A 22217-nucleotide genomic window follows, 5' to 3' on the forward strand; every position below is an offset into this window, starting at 1 on the left:
TCACACACTGCTCCCGCTTGTGGGGCCTCTGGTGGTTCTGAAGATTATTGCTTTTCTCGAGCACACGTTTTATTCTCACCTAGGATAAGTTCTCAGGCAGTAAAGTTGTCCTATGCCATGGTTGGCTGGAAGTGTCTGACATTTCACACTTGGAGAAACTGAGGCCCATGGTTGATGAGATCTCCTAATGGTAAACTGTAGTGATGAGTGGCAGAGCTGGGGCACCCACCCCCCTCACCCCAGTGAACTCTGCCTTCCTGTGGCTGGGTTGGTGGCAAATGAGTCATTTATAGGCTGCCCGTGGGTCCTTCTGAGCATGCTGCGTCCACATCCCCTCCAAACTGCCTTCACTGTAACAATGCACCCTCCTCCCATCAGCCACTGCTCTGCAATTAACAGTCACACAGTCAGCTCCTATTACACCCGTCCCTTTAGCATGGGCTTAAACCCTGCATGAAATTGCTCTCTGGCTTCCTGTGGCTAGAACTCCAGTTTCAACAGTCAGTGAACTCTAACCTTCAGGCCCAGATTCTGCACCTCGCGCCGCTCCTCAGCAATTTTGCTTAACCTTCCCCCAACCCTCAAGTTCAGGCCAGTGTTTAGGCCTCCGTTATAGTCTGTCTTCGTGGTCACACACTTATAAGCCAGGCTCACCCTCTAACCTTGGAAGTCTCTTATGCCACCTCACCTCTTGGCGTTCTTTTAGTGTTCCAATCAGTAGACCAAGGCCTAATCCCAACGCGAGTCTCCATGTGTCCTTATCACATTTCTCTCAGGGTGGGGAAAAAGGGGCGCCGCTGTGAAAACCAGCATGTTCTTCTGTCCCCACCGAAAGGGCACCCTTAATTGGAAAGAAAGTCAATGGACGCCCGCACAGAACGATTAGTGCTGACATCCACAGCAGTGACCTTAATCTCCGTGTCGCCAAACTGCATGGCAGCACGGATCTCACGGCGGTTGGGGGGCGTGCCTGTGTTTTCCGGGCAGCCTTCAGGCTCAAGTTCCAGGCTGAGTGCGCCACACTTGCGCACGCCGGGGTCAGTGATGAAGCGTGCGTCCTCCGCAGCGCAGCAGTACAGATTGATGAGCACGCGCCGCTGGCCGGGGCGCGCAGGGCAGTAGCTGCGCCGCACCTCCTCTCCCAGGGCCACCGACTGCTCTGCTGCGACGAAGCGCTCAAAGACATCAGTGCACCAGCGGCGCCCATCCCGAACCAGCAGTTTCTCAGGTGGGTGGTGACCAGGCACAAAACGGTTGAGCACGCCCACGCCGTAAGTGAGAGGGGAGCGGCGCACCCGCACCACACCGGGTGCCTGGCCAAAGAGCACTGCTCCCTTGAGGATGGTGAGACCCACGTCGTGCGGGACCACAACGCGCAGGCCGCGGGTGCCCAGTGCTGTCTGTACCGCATGCTGCAGCACAGCCGACTCTGCAAATCCGCCCACCAGGAATAGCAACTTCACGCCCTGTACCTCAGGCCTTGCCAGCAATGTCTCTGCAGGGCAGGGACAGGTGTAGGGTGGGGTTCAGGAAGAGAGAGAAGGAGACAGAGTTACTAAGAGCCACTATTTCATGGTAAGTGGCTCTTCTGTACTCCCCCCCCAGTACTTTTTTTTTTCCCCGGGGGCAGGGGTTTTGTTTTTCCAGACAGGGTTTCTCTGTGCAACTAGAACCCTGGCTTTTCTGGAACATACTCTGTAGATCAGACTAGCCTTAAACTCAGAGAGATCCACCTGTCTCTGCCTCCCAAGTGCTGGGATTAAAGGCACGTGCCACTATGCCCGGCCCCACCAGTACTCTGACAGCATTAAAAAGAAAACAGTGCTTCCTGGCATTCTTCACTGGTCCTGCCGGCCCCCAGCACCATACTCCTTTGCTACCATCCAACGAAGAATAGAGAATCAGGATTGCATTTACACCGCTCAGGACAGCCTGTCTACTCTACACACTATCAGCTCATTAAGTCCATTTACAAAACGGGGAAACGGAAGCACCAGGCCTTCTTTAACCTGGCAGGACTATAAACAATTCCTTTATCACCATGAGTTGTTTGCTCCAGGTAATACAGATGATTCTAGGTTTTACCCCAAGGTATGTGTGGTTACAGGCATAGAGGAGAGGAATTATTTCTGAACCTGAATTTGGTGATGAATCCAGGCACTCACCTATGTGTTGGATGATCCCACTAACTGTGGGCTGGAACAGCTCATTCATAGCCTCACAGGACATCCGGAGCATCCCCTGTGAGGACCACTTCACAAAGTTCACACTGTGGGTGGTGAAGGGGGGACACACAAATCCATGGGTCAGCTCAGCTGTTTGCTGCAGCATCTAGTCAGGGGTGCTCACGTTGTGAACGAAGGGTGAACACCTGCCCTTATCCTCAGTCTCACTCTGCTGTCGGCTCGGCTCATTCTGAGATCACAAACGACTTGACCCTTACTCCAGTATAGCGGAGCCACGAACACTGAGTAACAGGGTGGGTCAGGGAGAAGATAAAATCTACAACCTCTGTCCCTTATGACACTTAACTCTTAATTGGACGGCCAATTCCTGACCGCTGGCGGACATGCCTCACTACCCAGTACTCAAGGTCCCGCCACCTGTCACTGGCACGGTGTACGTGTGTGGACCAGGCCTCTCTCTCTAGTCCCTGGGGCACACGACTCTCCCTTGCAGAGGCAGGCCACATTAGCCTCCCGGGTCCTGACCCTGGGCGCACCTGCTCCTGCGCAGGGCCGTCTCCACGTTGTGGCCTCGCTGTTTGCGGTAGAAGTCAATGAAAGAGAAGGGAAGCGAAATGTTGAGTGCTCCCGCACGGTGTGGGCCTGCAGTGCGCTTGCGGGCCTCGAAGGCAATGGTTAGATCCACCCAGGCTGCTGGCCGTTGCCTTTTGAATTTGGCGATGAAGTCCTCTCCGAATATGCGGCAGAGCAGCTGCTCAAAGGCCAGGTCCACCCCTACTGCTCCATAAGGGCCGCCTACAGCAGGGTAGGAGACAGAGCGGGTGTTATTGCCAGATCAGCCACCAGGGGACGATGGAAGGCCCTGTGAGAGCTTGGTGACAAGGGTACCCGCGGGTATACTCGCCAGAAGCCTTGTAGAGCTCCTTGAGGGTGCCGTGAGGCTGCTCCAGCTGGTGTACGGTCAGGTCCACAGTACCACCTCCACAGTCTGCCACCATGTAGCGGTCTCCTGCACCGGCCAATACAGGTAACATGAAAGATCTGTCTGTCTCTCACCTTCCGTCTTGCATCCCCCACCCCCAGCCTCCAGCCCTGCTCCAGGCACCAAACCCAGCCTTGGTTTATGGAGGGAGGCGAAGGGCTTCATTTCAGGCTACCAAATAAGGATGCTACGTGTGGAAGGGGGATGATTTGAGGCTTGAGCATGGAACAGAACTTCCTGGATGCGACTGTAAGCAGGATGGGGTATAGGTGACTGAGGGGGAATGCAGGCTTCACGGATGGAGCCCTCCCCAGTTCCTACAGATTCTCTGTGAGCTGAGATGTCCCTTCATGCTGTCACCTCACCTTCTTGCATCTCTGCCCACAGTTCTCCTACACCAGACTCCACCAGGAACGTTCGGCTGTGGCGAGACCTCCGCAGCTGCTCCCGGGCTGGGGTGGAAAGTAAGGTTAGGAGCTACCGTCTCAACCCTTCTCCTTACCAAGGCTGTCCAGAGCCCTGTGGCAACACGGATCCCAATCCCAGTCTCTAGCAGCAGCTAGAAGCATTTCTGGATATAGGACTTGTTCTTGCCCCAGAGGGAGCAGGCCCTGGCGCAGTCAGGCCCAAGAGGTGTTTCCAGGTGTCCCAGGGAAGCTCAGGACTTTGGGACCTCTCCCTGCCAGGGTGAGCACACTGAGGAGTTTGTCCTTGGCCTCAGTGCCTGGGTCTGGCTGCAAGAGCTTTGGTTGCTAAGGGGCAGGGTTGATGTGGGATAACAGTGATAGAGTGGCCATTTAAGGAAAAGCCTTGAAGAGGAGACTGGGGCCCAGCTTGCTCCCTTGTTAGTGTCCACTGAGCACCTGCCCCGAGGCGGTCTGTGTCTCCCTGACCCTCAGACTGCTTCCCTGGTCAAGATGGGATTGTCCTCAACCTGTGGTCCTAGAGCCAGGGCCGTGTCCCCCTCACAGTGAACTCCACCGGGGATCTTGGGCTCCCTCAGGTGGTGACTTCCCCTTTTCCATCCTAGACACAGGTAACCTTTCAAGGGCACTCCCTCAAACCCTGGCCCAGGCAGCAACCCTGGAGCAACTTACCATGTCGAAAGCTGGAGTCAATGGACCTGCGCTCACCCAGGCGCCCACCACCTACAGTCCGGCTACTCAGGTCCAGGAGCTGGTGCAGGCGAAGTTTTCGGCAGTAGACAGAGGCAGCCTCAGGCTCCAGAGCAATGAGGAGTTTTTCTGCATCCTCTCGAGACACCAGGCCAGCCTAGGGATACAGGTGGTAGCCCGCACCAGGCAGCACCATAGACCGTCATGTAAGATGGCACTCTGGTTCCTGGGTATTCCCAACTCTTCTCCCACCACACCATCCATGCCAAGCCTGTCCGGCCCCTTCATGCTACACACAGTTGAAGCTGCCTCCCAGCAGCCTTGAGGTCAGGCTAGGGAGGGCCAGGGCCAAGGAGCCAGGCTTACCGAGCAGAAAGAAATGGCATGGCTGTAGCAAATTTCCCATCCCCAGGGAATGCTGTGCTGGCTGTGGTGTGGCTGGGGGAGTCCAGCACAGTGGAGCAGGTGGGGGAGTGGGTGCGGTGGACTGGAGAGGATGGCAGGGACTAAGTGCTGGCTGTGGTGTTGCCGGGGGAATTCCAGCACCGTGGGGGGTGAGTGCCATGACTGGAGGGGATGGTAGGGGCAGTGCCCGGCTCACTAGGCTGGTGTCAGATATTGGCCATAGGTTGCCTCACTCCCAGGAGAACTTTGTTCCCAAAGAATCTGCTATAGCAGGAAGGAAATAGTGAAATTCCAGGCATCATGACAGGCCAGTGGGGGTACAGGAGAAACATTCAAGATCTGTCATTTCCTGCAGCAGGACAAAGGCTCTCTCCAGGGAGTTTAGAGTTCATGGAATTCCATGCATTCTGACCAAGTTAAGAGGGAGACAGGTAGGAACAGGGGCTTCCTGCCCTGGGACAGCCCTTTCTGAGCTGGCATCAAGGAGCAACGTGGGAGAAAGCAGGGCAGGTAAATGGACAGGCATGTTTGTTCTGTCTGGGAACATCTGATTCCTGCAGAGCGGCTTCCTGTGCTGAAAGTCAACCCCCTCTAGGGACAAGCATAGACACCCATAGTCCTGTCATCTGACCCACAGGTAGAGGTATCTTCAAGGGGACAGAAGGCAGGCTTGAGATACCTTTTGGATGTCTTAGGGTCTGTTCCTCAAGGCCCCAGGGGCAGAGCCAAGCAACCCATCTTGCTCTGTGAGGCCTCTCTGTCCCCACTGGAGAGGGTAGTGTCTGAACCCCACATTCTCTGTGGTAGGAAGACATCACACTTTGGCCAGAATCATCTCCCTTTGTAGCTAAATAGTCCTTTTCCTCTGGGAAGAACCTACGATGCCTGGGGCAGGAATGGGGGTGTACAGAAGTACTGCAGAGGACCAGAGTGGCCCCTCTGGTATCTGCCTGCTGCTCTTGCTGTACAGCTCCTGCTTTAGACATTGGTCCCACCCCACACGGACAAGTGCCCCTTCCATCCCACCAGCAAGCAACGGCAGGCAGCTATGGACCCTTGCCTCACTGTGGCCAATCCAGTGCCACAATCCTCCTCCTGGGGCTTCCTGTAGAATGGGATTGAAGCTAGACTTCGGCAAGACCGCATCCTTCCTTGTGCATCACTCTCTGGTCCTGATTCCTCCACCCTCTTTGTCCTAAGAGCCTGTCTTCAGCAGACTATATACACAACACTCTGCTTCTCTTGGGCTCTGCTTCTCAGGAACTTTTTCTTTTTTTTGGTTTTTCGAGACAGGGTTTCTCTGTGGTTTTGGAGCCTGTCCTGGAACTAGCTCTTGTAGACCAGGCTGGTCTCGAACTCACAGAGATCCGCCTGCCTCTGCCTCCCGAGTGCTGGGATTAAAGGCGTGCGCCACCACCGCCCGGCTGCTTCTCAGGAACTTAAGAGGACACTGTGATGGCCTATGCCTCTGCCCAGCTGCCCTTATTCTTGAAGGCTCACCCCCTCTCCCGGGACAACACTTTCCCAAAATCCTAGCAAGGGTGAATATCATCACACAACGATTTTGTAGTCCTTGGGGTTGAAGGAGGGATAGGTGTGGGCTACCTCAGTTCCACCTGCACATCCTCACCAGGTAGGCAGCCTCCCTCATGAACTGCTTAGCTGGCTGTTTCCAGATGGCAGGCACTGTCAACACCCAGCGCACAGTGTCCCTCTCGAGCATGCAGGGGCTCTGCTCCCTCAGCTCCTGCAGTAGGGGAGGACAGTGAGGCGAGAGCTGGCCTGAAGCATTTTCAGACCCTTCCGGGAGCTCAGCTTGGGAAGATCTGTTGCTGGAGTGAGAACTCTGATCTTCACCTGGCTGGCCCAAGGGTAAGCTCTGACAGGACAGGGAACTGGAGTGGTCTGTGACTTGGCAGTGACCCCCCATCATCTGGACTCAGGGTGGGATTAGGGGAGAGGGAGGGAACAGAAGGGATAGGGTGTCCCTGCCCCCGTCCGTGGGCTGGGAAGAGCAGCACACCTGAAGAGCGTGCTCCTTAAAGAAGCGGAGGGCGTGGGCGAACACCTCCAGGGCCAGCATCTTCTTCCCATTTACGGCCTCTAGCTCGGTCTTCAAGGTGAGATCCTGGCAGAGACACAAGGCCGCTCTGCAGGAGGCCATAGCTCTGCCCCTTTCCCTGAGAATTTCCTCAGCATAATCTCCCATTGCTTCCCTTCCTCTTCTATCCATCTCACATAGACTTTGCCCCAGCGTCCGCCATTCTCTAGTTCTGACCCCCCCCACATCCTCTTGTCCGTCATCACATCAAGCCCATCGTTAGTGTTGCCCACCTGTTCGGCCCATGACCCCACCCCTTCGGCCCCCAGTCAGGCCATTCCTCTGGTCTCTCGGCTCTGCCCTGCTCTCCACTAACACCTCCCTGGCAGGAGCCTGGCTGCATAGGCTCACAGTGGCACTGTGGATCTTCATCTTAAACTTCTCAAAGTAGAGCCAGTCCCGAGCCTCCTCGGGGTCTAGGTCGTGGTAGTAGTCACGGGCAGTGTAGCCAAAACTGTGAAAGACACCCTCCGGGGTCAGCAGCAGACAAGTCGGGGTCTTCTGGTGGGCCACGCCTGGGTCTCCCCCCTCCCATTTCCTGCGAAGACAAAGGCAGTCAGGGGAGCCAGAGGCCACATTCCTACAGTTGGGTGCTGGCTCAGGGGCCAGATGTGTGACCCTGAGCAGGACACAGCTTCCCTGAGCTCCCACCTCCGCCATCCGTAAAATGAAAATAATGGAGCTAGGAGTGGTGACTGCAATCCCAGCAGTCAGGAGGCTGAGGTGGGATGATCGCCAACCTGATCTACGGAGTGAGGCCGTCTCGCAAACACCGCCCTCACCCTCACCCCCCAGGATAATAATAGTGCATATCTCTTAGGGGTTCATGAAAATGAAGTGGTGCCAATTTACATCCCTCTATAAATGCTCCCCCAGGGATCCTCTCTATCCAAGAGGCCCTGAGAGACCTCTGGGTAGGGTGTCCCATTTGACCTCACCTTTGTATTATTATGAGCAACAGCAAGCTATTATTCCATGGCCTTGTCTGACCTCCTGATATGTTTCCCTGGGATCCAAGCAGAAGCGTTTCTGGCCAAGTCACTGTACTTCTCAAGGTTGTTTTCCAAGGCCAAATTACTTCAAGGTCTTTTCTGACTCCTTCCTCCTTTGTTTCCTCCCTCCCTCTCTCCTTATCTTCCTCTCTTCCTTTCGTTATTTTTAGAGCTTAGGCTGGGTATGGTGGCATCTATAACCTCGTCACTAACCCTGTCACTGGGGGGATGGGGTGGGGACTAGGGATGAGTGCATCTCCAGAGCTCCACAGTCAGCTAGGCTAGCCAGTTGGTGTGCTCTGGGTCCAGTGAGAGGTCCTGTGGGGAGTGACAGAGGCCTTAATATGCATGCACTATGCACAAGTACACACATGCATGCGTGCACACACATTTAAAATCATTAAAACACATCCCCAAAATAAAGCCTTGGTTTGGGGATCTAACCCAAGAACACTTGTGGGCCTGTGGCCCTGGGGTTGATGTTCAGCCCTGCAAATAAATAAATAGATAAACAAATAAATAAATGAAGCCCAGCATTCCTGAAGTGGGTAGGAGGACTCCAAATAAGGTTGAAACTTGGACCTGAAGTCTATTCTCTAGCCTCCTGTCCCAGCCAGGAGTCCTACAGATGCAAGGGGCTCTGATAAGACCCTGCCCCATGATTATTTCTAAGGCTAGGCCTTTATCAGAGTTTGAGGTACCTCCCCAGCCCAGTCTCCCAGGCCAGCTGCCCTCACCTCATCATGTGGATGGCCTCAGGGTCACTGGAAAAGCTGAAGGCATAGCCACTGGAGGTGGTCCCGAAGTCGATGGCTACGACCACAGAGAAGGAGGCCTGCTGTGGAGCACGAGCCTCTGGCTTCTGCAAGTCCAAGACCTAGCGTCAGCCAACAACTAAGAGGATCTCGTCCCATTCGCTGCCTGTGGCCCAAAGTAGCTTTGTCCCACTCCCATTGGCCCACCTTCCTAGTTTTACAGCCTCCTCTCCAGGTAGGGACCTAGCCATGCCACCTGCTTGGGCAGCCCAACACCTCTCAGGTAGCCATGGGAGTTTGGGGCTAAAATGACTGCTATCTAACTTCCAGTTCATCTTCCTGCTTCCCAGACTCCCTCGGCCCAGCTCCATCTCACACCATTTTCACAGCCTGCTGCCAGCCTTTTTCCAGCTGGGAGCAATCTGGCTTTTCTCGGCTGTTTTCTTTCTTTCTTTCTTTCTTTCTTTCTTTCTTTCTTTCTTTCTTTCTTTCTTTTTCTTTCTTTCTTTCTTCCTTAAGATTTATTTATTTATTATGTATACATTTCTTCCATGTATGCTTGCTTGCATGCCAGAAGAGGGCGCCAGATCTCATTACAGATGGCTGTGAGCCACCATGTGGTTGCTGGGAATTGAACCCGGGTCCTCTGGAAGAGCAGTCAGTGCTCTTAACCGCTGAGCCATCTCTCCAGCCCCCTCGGCTGTTTTCTCATATGTGGATGTGCACACTTTACCTCTTGCTTTTGTAACACAATCCGGACTCTGGTTTTTAAGAGAGGAGGGGCCCCAGTCCATGTACAGAATTGCCCCAACTTCTCCCAAGCTAGGCTTGGGCTCCCTGAGAAGAGGGACCCCAAGCTGATGACCCGGACAAAGCCATAGAGAATAGGTAATCCAGGAAAGCCATGGAGATAGAGGCTTATTGTGCAGTTTCTAAATATTTTTAAACAATATACTCTTCCTGAGATGAGGCTTAGAGTGTGTTAGGGCTCTGGTCAGCAGGAAGAGTGTTCTGAGAACCTAGAAAAGTCACATGCCTGCCTAAGCAGGTCAGCCACAGTGTCTTCTGGGAGTCATCCTTCTATAGAGAGAGGTAGAAGTTACCTGAAGCTTATGTTTTCAGTAGCGTTGATATGGCCTACAGTCCATGGCCACGGGGCCACATGACTAGCGTGCCAGGGATAGGAGGCCTGGTGGCATGCCTCTGTACCTTTTTTCAGTCCAGTCCCTGCCCCAGAGACCTCCCTCCTCCACACCGCCCAGGCCACCTACCACCCAAATTCCCAATCAGGGCTCGCTTACTGGAGACTGTGAAGGGGTGAGGGGGGCAATGCCACAGCTCTCCTGGGTCCTCGGGGAGCCGGGTGGGCTGGGTACTGGGGATCTCTCTGGACTAGAGCCTATAGAGGAGAAAGACCAAGTCACCTTGAAACGATCTGGGAAGCAGGATCTTGCCTCGCACAAGGGCTCTATCTGTTCTCACTGAGCCTGGCTGAGACAAAGGGTCATTTGTGGGGAAGGGAGACAGAAGGGAGTAGGAAGGACATGCATGTTGCAGGGTTAGGGGTCTAAGCACCTACCTGGACCAAGCAAATGTGCCTGTCTCCCTGGATGGTGATGTGTGTGTATCATCTGGGCACAGTTTCCCAAGTCCCCTTTAAGCACACACAGGAGGACAGAAGAAGACAGAGAAGCACTTTGTAGTAGAAAGACAGTCTAGAGATGGGTAGACAGGAGCTATGGGCAGATGGGCTCCTGTGGCAGGGCCCGAGGGAACTTCAGACTTCAGATGTGACTCTGAGGTTGGACATACGGCCTAGAGGCAGGCTGCTCCTCTGCTATTAAAGTCGGCCACATGGTTCTAATCAGGACTTGAGGGAGTTCCCTGTTCCCAATGGGCACATAGGACCAGAAGGGGAAGGCAGCACCTACCCCAGCCCAGCTCTGTGTCTGGGGACGTCCTCAGCACACATGCAGACACTCAAGTTAGCACTGGGGACAGAAGGGCCAGGCCTAGGCTAAACTTTAGGGTCTAAGAAACAGAGAAACCTCCAGGAGGGCCCCAGGTATGGCTTGACTTAGACGTCTGTGGGACAGGAAGGCCAGCCTGGCCGGACACTCAAAGGTGGCAAGGGGGTCATTATCCCCATCACACTAAGGTTTGCTAAGGGTGATGGGAGGAGATGGCAGAGACCCTGACACCCATGGATGAGGCTAGGGAGGCCGAAAAGAGGAGAGTGGGAACGGGCATGAAGGCTCCTGTCAGCAGGTCTGAATGGCTGCACTCTGGGCCAGGGCTGGCTGTGCTCCCTCAGCTTGTCTGTGACCCTTGACAGTGGCCCCGGAATAACCCAGGAATGTATGTGAGGGTCTGTAAGAAGAGCCCAGGCATAGTTGCAGTGTGCCTGGGTACCAGAAGTATAAGGGTCAGAGTAGCTAACGTTCAAGATCCCCTTCTCTGGGCATCCAGCATGGCCCAGGCCCTGCTATCAGCTCTAATGTGAAAGGCAGTTGCTGTGCCTTGAGCCTGGGAAGGGAAGCAGGAAGGAAGGGCCCAGCCCACCAGGTCTTTGTGAATGGACTTCCTGAGGCGTGTCCCTCCTGCCTGCTGGCCTCCCACCCTGCAGAGAGCACAAAGCCTGCACTCAGAGGAAAGCAGATGTGCTGAGTTCAGTGCACACAGGCCCACCTGCAGACCACTCCAACCCAAGGCTCTCCGCACAGGGATCCATCTGCACCCTCACAAAGGGTGCACATGCGCGTAGGTGCACAAAGCACACACGGGTCCTTTGCACACAGACAAGCATGTGCACACACACACAGGGATCTCTGAACAGATACCTTCTGTATACAGACCATCCCTGCGTACACATGCACAGGTGTGCACACTGTACACACACACACACACTGTAGAATTTACAGAATGGTTCTCAAGAACTTGCACTAAGAGGCAACTGTGGGCAGTGGCTAGCAGTCTCATGCCAAGGCAAGTGGGGTGGGTGGGGTGGTGGGCGGGAGGGGCAGTAGAGGTCTTACTGATATACAGCCCTTGTAGGCCCATTTCCGGGACAGTCAGCATCCTTGCAATCTCTGGAGCTGAAAACAAGAACAGACAAGCAAAATGAGACTTACTTGTTCTTCGCTCTTTCCCTGAATGCTATCTGTGCTATTTTTTTTACTCTGAGCAGGAGACACTTGATGCTAATCCCTGACATCATAGTATTTCACTTACAAACTCCTCAGTGTGTCTCTGGGAGACAAAGATGTCACACTTTGAAAACCAGCATCACAGATTCTGTTAGCATGTCTAACCAGATCCTTTCATCTCATGCAGAGTTCAGTCTCCATAGGCCTGGCTTGCTTAAAAATGCCTTTGCTCTGTAGGAACCATGACCCTCCTATGTGTTTTCTGGTGCTTGCTTTGTGCCAGGTGCTGCTTATGAGATTGTTTTGCCTGTATGTGTGCCCCTATAACGTGTGTATCTAGTGTCCAGGGAGGGTGGACAGATGGCTTGGATCTGGAATTACAGGTAGCTGTGAGCCGCCAAGTGGGTGCTGGGAGCGCAGGTCTCTGGAGGAGCAACCAGGGTCCCTCACAGCTGATCCTTAAACTTTCCCCTCGACACTGTTTCACTTGAGACCCTATTTTATATAAGTAATTTCCATGCGCCGGGCGGTGGTGGTCCACGCCTTTAATTCCAGCACTCGGGAAGCAGAGGCAGGTGGATCTTGGTGAGTTCGAAGCCAACCTGGTCTACAAGAGCTAGTTCCAGGATAGGCTCAAAAGATCCAGAGAAGGCCGGGCAGTGGTGGCGCATGCCTTTAATCCCAGCACTTGGGAGGCAGAGGCAGGCGGATCTCTGTGAGTTCGAGACCAGCCTGGTCTACAAGAGCTAGTTCCAGGACAGGCTCCAAAACCACAGAGAAACCTTGTCTCGAAAAACCAAAAAAAAAAAAAAAAAAAAAAAAAAAAAAAGATCCAGAGAAATCTTGTCTCCAAAAACCAAAAACTACCCCCCACCACCCAAAAAAAAAGAAAGGAAAGAAATTTCCATGCAATCCAGGGTATATAATTACATAAAATAGGAATATAAATAAATTTTTTTATTTATAATAAAAAAGTCATATAGAACTTTATTTTGAAAACAATTCTTTGATATCTATTCCCACTTATTAAAGACAGAAGAAATTTGAATAGTAATGAGATAGATGTGATTGCTTCTTTTTTACATAAAAAATGAAGTCTTCTGGTGACTCATGCCTCTACTTTCAGCACTGGGGAGGTGAGACAGCAGGATCACAAATTCAAGGTTAACCTTGGCTACATCATCAAGTGGAAGGGTAGTTTGGGATACACGTGACCCTGCTTCAAGAAAACCAAAAAATAAATAAATATTGGCTGAATATTTGACGTTGAATGTGAAGCATCGTGAACACATGCCAGAGCTGACAGATATTTTGATTTATAACAGTCGAGCTGAGAATGCTGCTCCACATAAGTGCACAGTACAACATGACAGAGGCAAGTCTAGGGCATTCCAGAAATTTCAGGAAATTCTGTTTTAATCTCAAGTTAATATTCATTGATTATTCAACCAGCAGTCTTTAAAATCAAACACCCTCATGGCTGAAGAGATGGCCTGGTGGTTAAAAGCTGTCTTCCAGAGGAGCAGGGTTCAATTCCCAGCACCCACACGGCAGTTCACAGCCATCTGGAACTCCATTTCCAAGGGATTCAATGCTCTTTTCTGGCCTCTGGAGGCACCAGGCATGAAAGTGGTACACAGACATACATGCAGGTAAAACATTCATACACAAAATAAATAAAAAATTAAAATTCATAAAAATCAAACATTCTTGTTTATTTGTTTGCTTGCTTGTTTTTTCAACATAGGGCTTCTCTATGTAACCACCTTGGCGGGCTTGGAACTAGCTCTATAGACCAGGCTTGGCCTTGAACACACAGAGATCGGCCTGTCTCTGCCTCTAGAGTGCTGGGACTAAAGGTGTGGCTGAAATTCAAACATTCTTAAAAACAAAAACAGCAAAGACCCCACCAAAAAACTTTCTAACATAATACAATCCAATGATCTTATATGCTGAGGAATGCTGGGAATTGTATAAGTCTGTGTTTTCTGTAATTAAACCAGTATGTTTCCATAAGGAGTCATATAAGAGTTACAGAGTTTGGTATGCACAGTAAAACAGGCAATTCCTAACACAGAATAGTCTCAAATCTGAACTGAGGTGTTTCTGTCAGCTTCTGTAGCTATTTTGTGGTCGACGGCATGCACAGTGCAAAGGGAGTGTGTTGTGTGCTCAGAACTGTGTGGGCCACACGGGCTAGCACTGCCAGAAACAGATTTATTCACATTTTTATTTTGATGTAATTTTTGGTCATTGAACATTGAGCAAACTTATTGTTGCCAAATTTTCATCTTTCCTGTTTAGTCAGGTGTCCTTGTAATGGGATCACTAGCCGTGGTTTAAGAAATGGTGATCCACACCTTTTCTGAGGACTCATGGCTTAGGAAATGGTGATCGCACCTTTTCTGGGGACTCATGGCTTAGGAAATGGTAATCGCCCCTTTTCTGGGGACTCATGGTTTAGGAAATGGTGATCACATACCTTTTCTGGGGACTCATGGCTTAGGAAATGGTGATCGCACCTTTTCTGGGAACTCAAGTGATCGTGACCCAATAAACATGAAAGTAACTTTGCGAATGCCAAGCATATTAAGGATGTGAAGATGATGTCGGTGTGGGAAGAGAAGAGCTGGGCTGGACCCTCCTTTAGACTCGGTTTTATATGAAGGGCAATGGAAAACCTCGCAAGTTTGGAAGCTGCAGGGGGAGGGTGTGGAGCATCACCACGTCTGCACTCTGATGCTTCTGTGCACGGGAGAGTGAACAGCTAGAGAGCAACATGGAAGTCAGCTGGGCAGCTATAGGCTTCCAGGCTACAGGTGACGGTGAGCTGTGCACCTCGGACACAGTGGGGCCATTTCGGAGGCAGCTGTGTAAATCAGCAAGGCTGATCAGACCTGTTAAGTGGGCCTCAGGAGGAAACTTTTCTGACTTAAGCTGGGGGATGGAAGGAAGAGAGAGAGCAGGGCAGGCGGACAGCAGGGACGGGCAGAGAGTGGGTGCAGTTTCACACCGAGGTAACAAAACGGAACTAGTGATCAGAGATATGTAATCTGGAGATAGGGAGAAGCCCCTGAGCAAGAAGTATACTATACAGGAGAAATTCATTGTCCACGGGAGTCTAGGAAGAAGTAGAGTGGGAGGGGAGGAAGGGGAAAGGACATTTAAAGGTCTGGCAGGTGGAAGCAGGCTGACCAAGGACCCTCCTGTGGTTCCATGACAACCCCAGCAAGAGAGGAGGGTGAAAATGGTTTTAAGACGTCCTTGAAGAAAGGGACTGGAGAGCTGACTCAACAGTTAACATTGTTACTCCTGCGAGGACCTGGGTTCTGTTCCCAGCACATACCCAGTGGCTGTGGCTCACAACCATTTTCAACTCCAGTTCCAGGGGATCCAAGCCCTCTTTGGACCTCTGTGGGCCCTAGGCGCACATGTGTGCAGACAGACATGCAGGTAAAACATGCATCAAATAAGATATAAAAAGAATTTTAAAGAAGTCCTTAGGACAGCAAATACCTGCCCCACTTGCCAAGGCGGATAAACCCAGGCAAAGCTGAGCACAAGAAGCTTGGCTGAGCAGGGCAGAGACAGTGCCTGGAGGGAGGCAGGGAAGGTTGTGTGTTCATGTGTTTTCCTTTTTAAACAAGTTCTACATTTCTAATTATTATTTGACAAGCGGGGAGAAGTTGAATACGGAGGCACACGCATCAATGGCGCATGTGTGGCTGTCAGAGGACAACTTCTGGGAGTCGCTTCTCCCCTTCCACATTTATGTGGATCCTAGGAGTCAACCCAAGTCATCAGGTTCACATGGCAAGCGCCTTTACCGATGAGCCAGCTTGCGGCTCCAAGTTATTTACTGAAGGATATTTATTGCCTGTTAAAAACCAAGGTTATTTATACTTTTGTTCCTAACATGGGAGGTATTTGAGCTTGAATCTGTGAGGTTCTGGGGTCCAAGCTCTAAGTAAATGCCTCCAACTCATCAATAGTTTTGTTACTTAATGTGCTGCCTCAGGTTCATCACTACACCCCAAAGGAGTGCTCAACCTTGACCTGCTCAGAACTTCTTTCCTCTCTCTCTCCCTCTCCTTTTTTCTTTGTCTTTTCTGAGACAAGGTTTCCCTGTGTAGACCTGGCTGTCCTAGAACTCTCTCTGTAGATCAGAATCAGGTTGGTCTTGGATTTAGAGATCCTCTCATCTCTGCCTCCCAAGGTTCTGGGATTAAAGGTGTGTGCTACTACCGCCTGGCCAGAACTTGTGTTTTATGAGATTCCCAAGGTAATTCATATTCTCCTTACAGATTAAGTGATATCAAGTGTTCTTGCTGCTCCGTGGTCTATAAAACACAGGTGCTATTGCTCTTACCTATGAGCCTGGCTACCCCTTTAAACAAAGGTGGAGGGTGTCCCTCTCTGTAGCCTGATGAGGAAGTTTTGCTAACAGAACACAAGCAGACACAGATCCGGGCAGTGGCACACCCATACACAAGGATACTCCCTTGCTCACCACCATCCGAACATATCCAGCATCAGGGAAAGACAGCCAGACTCTTGTACATCCAGGGTACCCCTGTGTGGCCAGCATCATGGAGATTTCTAGACACATAGGGTCTTGCTTCCACAACACTGGAGAGACACAGTTGGCTGTAGCAGGTATCAGAATTTGGGAAAGGATGAGGGCTGGCTGAAACTAGGGGATAACGATGAAAAGAGGCAAATAGAGGGGACCCCTAAGAACCCTGGGAATCGGGACAGAAGCCTAGCTTAGAGAAAAGGGGTAAACTAGAGCTGGGTACCATAAACTCTCCAGAGCGGACACTCTCTCTCTCTCTCTCTCTTTTTTTTTTTTTTTGGTTTTTTCGAGACAGGGTTTCTCTGTAGCTTTGGTGCCTGTCCTGGAACTAGCTCTTGTAGACCAGGCTGGCCTCGAACTCCCAGAGATCCGTCTGCCTCTGCCTCCCAAGTGCTGGGATTAAAGGCGTGCGCCACCACCGCCCGGCCGGACACTGTCTCTTAATCCTATGTCCATGCACATAGTGATGTTAGCCTGAAAGCAGCTGTACCTAGGAATATTCACACTGCAGAAATGGGAAAAAACTACAAGTCAGGCTTTTCTCTTTCTTAGAGAATTGGCTGTATTTACCGGCATGCCACTGTATCAAAGCCCACCACAATACATATTGAGCATTTCTCTGTCACAGGCTTGAGTTAGTGCTAGAACCACTTTGATGGATGAATGGATGGATGAATGGATGGATGAATGGGTGGATTTTCTAGGCCAAGCCTGTTGGATGGCAGAAAATAACCTTGAACTTCGAAGAGAAAAAGACTTGAGTTGTCGCTCTAAAAGCTTAGTTCCATGCCACAGGCAGATGCCTATACCTCCCCCTAGGCCCACTGTGGTACTGTGTAAGAGTGTGTCACCTCTCTGTAACTATGGGTGACACTGGGCTTGTGAGGACCAAGTCCAGGGGTGGAAGGTGTTGGGAGAGGCAGGGAGCTGGATGTGTGTGGACAGGGCTCTGCTTCTCCACGTGGATTTGACTTTAGCCCTGGGTCCTACTGAGAACGTCATTGTACCTGTCCTGAGTTCTCGCTGAAGGCGGCAGGGACTGAAACAAACCATGATGACAGAGTCTCCACGGGCTCCAGAGAGATGGAGGTGAAGGAGTTAGCAGCTGTGCGCGGACATACAGGTGGCCAATGTGTCTTCCAGACCTTCCCACCATGCTGTGCAAGTGCACCCAAAGAACATGTGAGGAGAATGCTGACTAAGGAGTTTAGGATAAGTCAGCTCCCAACAGCTAGGGCTCGGCAGCGTGCAGAGATGGAAACAGACGGAGGCAGACCCCCAGCCCAGGGACTTCCAGTTTCCGGGTGGTAATGTCTGAGTTTCCGGATGGAAACTGCATGCCAAATCCAGGCCCTAACTTGATCGCTATACTATCCGTAGACAGCCCCTTAACCCTACCTGTGGCCGACTCCTGGCTCTCAGCCTCAGGGCTCATACTCTTCAAGTTCACCCTGGCTTTTAGTCCCGATTGTTGTCTAATAGGTATGGTCTGTCTGTCATGGGGGACCGGGACAGGGTGTGCCAAGTGGAAACTCAGAGAATTCTCCAGATCTCACAATAACCTCGAAATTTTTGTCTGATGGACACAATTCTTCAAGGGTCTCTTCTTGGGTGGGGTGGTTAGGTGGGGAGCTATGACCTTCAACAGGACTGTCAGCAGGCTGGGGCTACAGACATTTCTTCCAAACTTTTCTGTGCCACTCAACCGGGAGCCCATGGTCTGGTCAGAAATGGAACCCAAAGGGCTGCTCCACCCTATACTGGGGAGATGACTTCAAGGAGAGGGGACCAGGAAAAGGCTATGGAATAAGGAGGCGGCTTTCTCCTGTAATGGCTAGGGGTGATGGAAATGGCCACTGACGTCCTGATCCCTGCCTCAGCTTTGCTTATCACAAATGTGCCACCCCTTTGGGTACTCATCATGGGAACAATTAGTTCACAATCTCTGTCCCACTGAAACCTAAAGCCGTACCCTGCCCACCGTCTCCAGTGAAGTTTTTCACTTTCCCTGGCCCCATCTGCTCACAGCAGACTGAGTTGAGTTCCTGCCTTCACCTTTCTCCACGGGACAGACTTACTCCATAGCTCCTCCAACCTCATAGAAGCCCAGACCCCACCCAATAGGATCCCTACCCGTGCCTCTTTGAGAGCAGCCTAAGGTCTCTAGCATACAGACACCCTGGTCACCCAGATGCTCTCCCACAAGTTTGGATCTTGGTGACTGGAGCCTCGTGAGGCACTTCTTGACACACAAATATTCAACCCCCAGTCTTAACTCTAACCCAGGCAGCAGGTCCCCACGACTGGTTAAGTGAGCAGGCCCCAGTTCACAGTGGCTCTTCTCCAGCCCCCAACCCACCTCCCCATGCATCAGGTCGTTCCACACTAAGCAAGTCTCTGGTGGGGTCCCACAGCCAAAGGTAGTAGCCGAAGCTCAGTTGCCTCTCCAAGCCTGGGCCAGTGGGCCCGCCTCCTCAAGGAGCTTGCAGCTTTGCTTCCACCTAGCCCGTGACTTCGTGGGCTTAAGCCCCAGACAGCAGCCTCTGCACCTCCCTGGGAAGCCCAGAGGCCCTTCCCCGGCTCACCTCCGCCTTGCGGACAGCTCCACTATGTCTGGCCGCCTGGATACTAGCTCAGAGCCCGCTGCAGTCTGCTGTGGACCTCGACGTGCGCCAGGCCCGTCCCTGCACCCTCCCCCAGGCCGGATGGCCGCGCTCACCGCCCAGATGTGTGAGCCAGGGCGGGGCCTGCCTGCTCAGAGCTCAGCTGAGGGGCCCAGCCCCGGCCCGCGTCCCCGGCCCCTCCCAGCTTCTCGCAGCACAACGGGCCGGCGGCGCCTCCCCTGCTCGGAGGGCAGCCCAGGGGGTGGAATGGGAGAAGGCAGAGTGGGAGGAGCAGGGTGGGAAGAGAATTCCAGACCCTCCTAGGCCTTCTGCTGCTCCCACTTCACCAGCTGCCCACCCTGGGGTTGGGCATTGGCATCTGCTGCCCAGAGTCTAGACCCCACGGAGGGTGGCCCTATTCCAGATCTTTAAAGTCTCCACTCTTTCCTCAACACTTTTCCTAGCGGGTGTCCCCAGTGATCATGTGGAATTGAGGGTGAAGGCAGAACCTAGGTCCTCAGACTGGGACCTCAGATTTGACCAGAGACCACCTATTCTGCCTCCGTGGTGAGAAGTCCTCAACCTTTCAAATGTGGCTCATAATCTTCTCGTATCAACCCAGGACCTCCCGGTGATGCCAGGACCTGGCTTCCCCTGCCAGGAGACAGTAGGGGAAGCCAAGGGTAGCTGTCAGGTGCTTGCTCTGTTCTGAGCTGACTTGCCAGGTCCTGCGCTCCCAGGGTGTCAGGGCCTCTGCTCTCGGTACCCCACATAGGCTCCAGTTGCTTCCAGAACTTACCTCCCCTAGACCCAGAAGACAAGGAGAGAACTGCTTTTGTCTGCTATCCCATCCTTTGCAAGATCATTTTCCCTCCTGGTCTGCCTTGCCTCCTTCACTGCCCAGAGAAAATGCTATCTTCCTTAGGGCTCGCTGCCCTTACTGTCATGTCCACTGTGCTAGAGGGTCTTTATCTGAGGTCAGGGCCAGAGGTGTGTGTGTATGTGTGGTGTGTGTGTGTGCGCACATGGTGTGTGTGCATGTGTGTGGTGTGTGTGGTGTGTATGTGTGTGTAGGATGTGTGTAGTGTGTGTATGTGTGCCAGCAAGGTGTCCGTCCGGCCAGCAGTTTTCCCTGCTTGTCAGAGGATGCATCTTGTGTCTGTGTGTCTGTTAGGGTATGTGTGACAAGATTCTTGTTTTTCATCTCACCATTCATTTTCCCCAGCAACACTGTCACTTAGGACCACAACTGCAGTCGGTCCCCCTCCCACCCCCCTCCCACCCCTTCACCCACCCTCTGAAGTGATGAGGGCACCTCCTTCTTACATCTCCACCTCTGCTTTGGGTCCTGATTCAGTCCTCATCAGTCACAGTCGCACCCTTGTACAGCTCCAGTCTACCCAGGGGACAGCAAATGCTCCACATTAGATGTTTGATTCAGTCACCATAGAAAGTTGGTCCTGTGGGCAGGGACAATGGACCTGCTGAGTGTCCACCCTTCACCTAAATGGTTCTTTCTTTCTCCCCCTGCTCTTCTCTAGTGCCATTGTGGGCCCACCCACTGACCTCAGAGGTTTCTAGCTTCTCTGGTGGGTCTGAGTGTGTTCTCTCCTTGTCAAGCCTTCCCGTAGGTTTCCCTCGGGCCCTTCTCTGGGAGACCCTCCCTCTCTTCCAGTCCTACCCTCTCGTGTGTATCCGTGGGTTGTCAATCATGGGAATCCTGTAATCACACTATCAACCCAGCACTCACCATGATTCTGTCCGAACCAAAGGAGATCCCAGGATTCAAAGCATGCCCCGCCCTTGGCTAATGTCCCTAACTGTCCTTCTCAGGCCCCAGCCCCTAACATCTCTCATGCCCTTCAAGCACAGACCCTTTGAGCTCCCAACATTTGCTCCAGCTGGGCCAGTCCTAATTACGGCTCCTTACCATTATTCCTCTCTTCTCCAGGTTTTTAGGAGAAACCAGGCCCTTGTACTTTACTGTGGGTGCTGCATCTATTCATAAAGCTTCCAGCCCCAGGGACCACCATTCATTCTTTAAGAAGAATCTTTGAGTTGGAAGGCAGAGCAGAGCTCCCTGCTCCTGGTACCCATGACATGACAGAGCAGCAGGCAGCTTTAGGACGAAAAGTAGTTAATATTTAAGACATGCAGTTCTCCAATCTAAGCCCATCGATGCTAAGGGTCAGTGGCGAGAACTTTATAGCTGTGCTCTAACCTTCTACTCAAGCCTAACTTGCTGGCTCTGTTCCAAAGACTGGAGAGTGAGTGCACATGTATACACACACACACACACACGCATGTGCAAACACACACATGCATGAAAGGGAAGGGTTGGCTTCTTTCACCTGTGGAGCCTGTCCTTTGGACTTCAAAATGTCCTGTGCCCAGCTAGGAACCTTACTTGGGTGTCCTGGTTGCCACCCCTGCACCCCATGTGTGGCAATAAAGCCTTTTCATTTCAAGGTATAGGAAAGAAAATCACAGCTGGAAAACTGTAGGGCAGCTCCTGCAGGCTGCCTCCCTCTGAGCCTCACTCTTGTCTGAGCCACAGGATGGGGCCTAGTGACTGGGCTGTATCCCAGTTCAAATGCCAGGCTGCCCAGATGGTGACCCATTCCTCCTGCTATCAGATTCTGGATCCCGGCAGCAAACAGCTCCTGGGACAGAGATTCAACAGTGTTCCCCTTTACCAGATTCCTGAGACGTGAGCTTCCTTCCAGGAATTCCTCTGCCTGCTGGGCCGCCCAGATGCACTTCCTCTCTGTGGCCTGTGGTCTCAGGTCTCCAGCAGGATCACTTTCCTTGCTGGAACTGGGAGTGCGTGAGACCCAGCTGCTGCCAGTCACCTAGGAGCCTGTGGATCAGGAGCCTAGGCTAACCGTGGAGACTCTGTTGTTAGCTGGTACCTCCTTCTTCATAAACAGAAAAACAGGGTTCCACTTTCCAGCTGCACTCCCTCTTCTTTGTCCCAGATGGCAGCCAGCTCACAGAGATTGACCTCACTTCCAGAACCTTCACTGGAGCCTCCCACTCCCAGCCCTTCCCTATCAGAAGCCTGGGGGAGGAGGAGGCAGCTTTGGAACCCTGAAGGATGACTGAGAATGATCCCCACGGAGGAGCAGGAGCTACCTCAGGTAGAGGCGGCTGTGCACAGAGGGTATGGAGAACAGAGGCAGGATGAATCCAGATACTTGGCAGTCAGTAATGTCACCAGTGTGGCTGGCTATTCTGCATCCCACTCTGCAGGCGGTATGGTCTTTGCCCAGGACTCCAGACCCCCAGATCCCACTTATTTTGCTTTGGTGTCTTCTGTCTGGAGTTTGCTCTTCCTTCCTTCCCTCCCTCTCTCC

The 22217-nt window shown here is 52.4% G+C and overlaps 1 protein-coding gene across 3 annotated transcripts; it reads right to left on the reverse strand.

Annotated features, from left to right (window-relative positions):
- Positions 1–67: 67 nt before the first annotated feature.
- Hspa12b (heat shock protein family A (Hsp70) member 12B) lies at positions 68–21834 on the reverse strand. 3 transcript variants are annotated; one of them, XM_057780270.1, is made up of 14 exons: positions 21558–21834; positions 20188–20321; positions 11572–11631; positions 9838–9935; positions 8519–8643; positions 7141–7327; positions 6712–6816; positions 6319–6435; positions 4266–4440; positions 3534–3620; positions 3091–3195; positions 2723–2981; positions 2166–2269; positions 68–1495 (listed from the first exon to the last, which is right to left on the reverse strand). In XM_057780270.1, the coding sequence occupies exons 3-14, from the start codon at positions 11612–11614 to the stop codon at positions 843–845; spliced, it is 2058 nt and encodes a 685-aa protein (XP_057636253.1). In that variant the 5' UTR covers positions 11615–11631; positions 20188–20321; positions 21558–21834; the 3' UTR covers positions 68–842. The 3 variants fall into 3 exon arrangements, with proteins under 3 accessions (XP_057636253.1, XP_057636252.1, XP_057636251.1); XM_057780269.1 differs by lacking the exon at positions 20188–20321; XM_057780268.1 differs by lacking the exons at positions 20188–20321; positions 21558–21834 and adding an exon at positions 18844–18941.
- Positions 21835–22217: the final 383 nt, after the last annotated feature.

The sequence above is a fragment of the Chionomys nivalis genome, chromosome 9 (genome assembly GCF_950005125.1).
Source record: "Chionomys nivalis chromosome 9, mChiNiv1.1, whole genome shotgun sequence".
NCBI lineage: Eukaryota > Metazoa > Chordata > Mammalia > Rodentia > Cricetidae > Chionomys > Chionomys nivalis.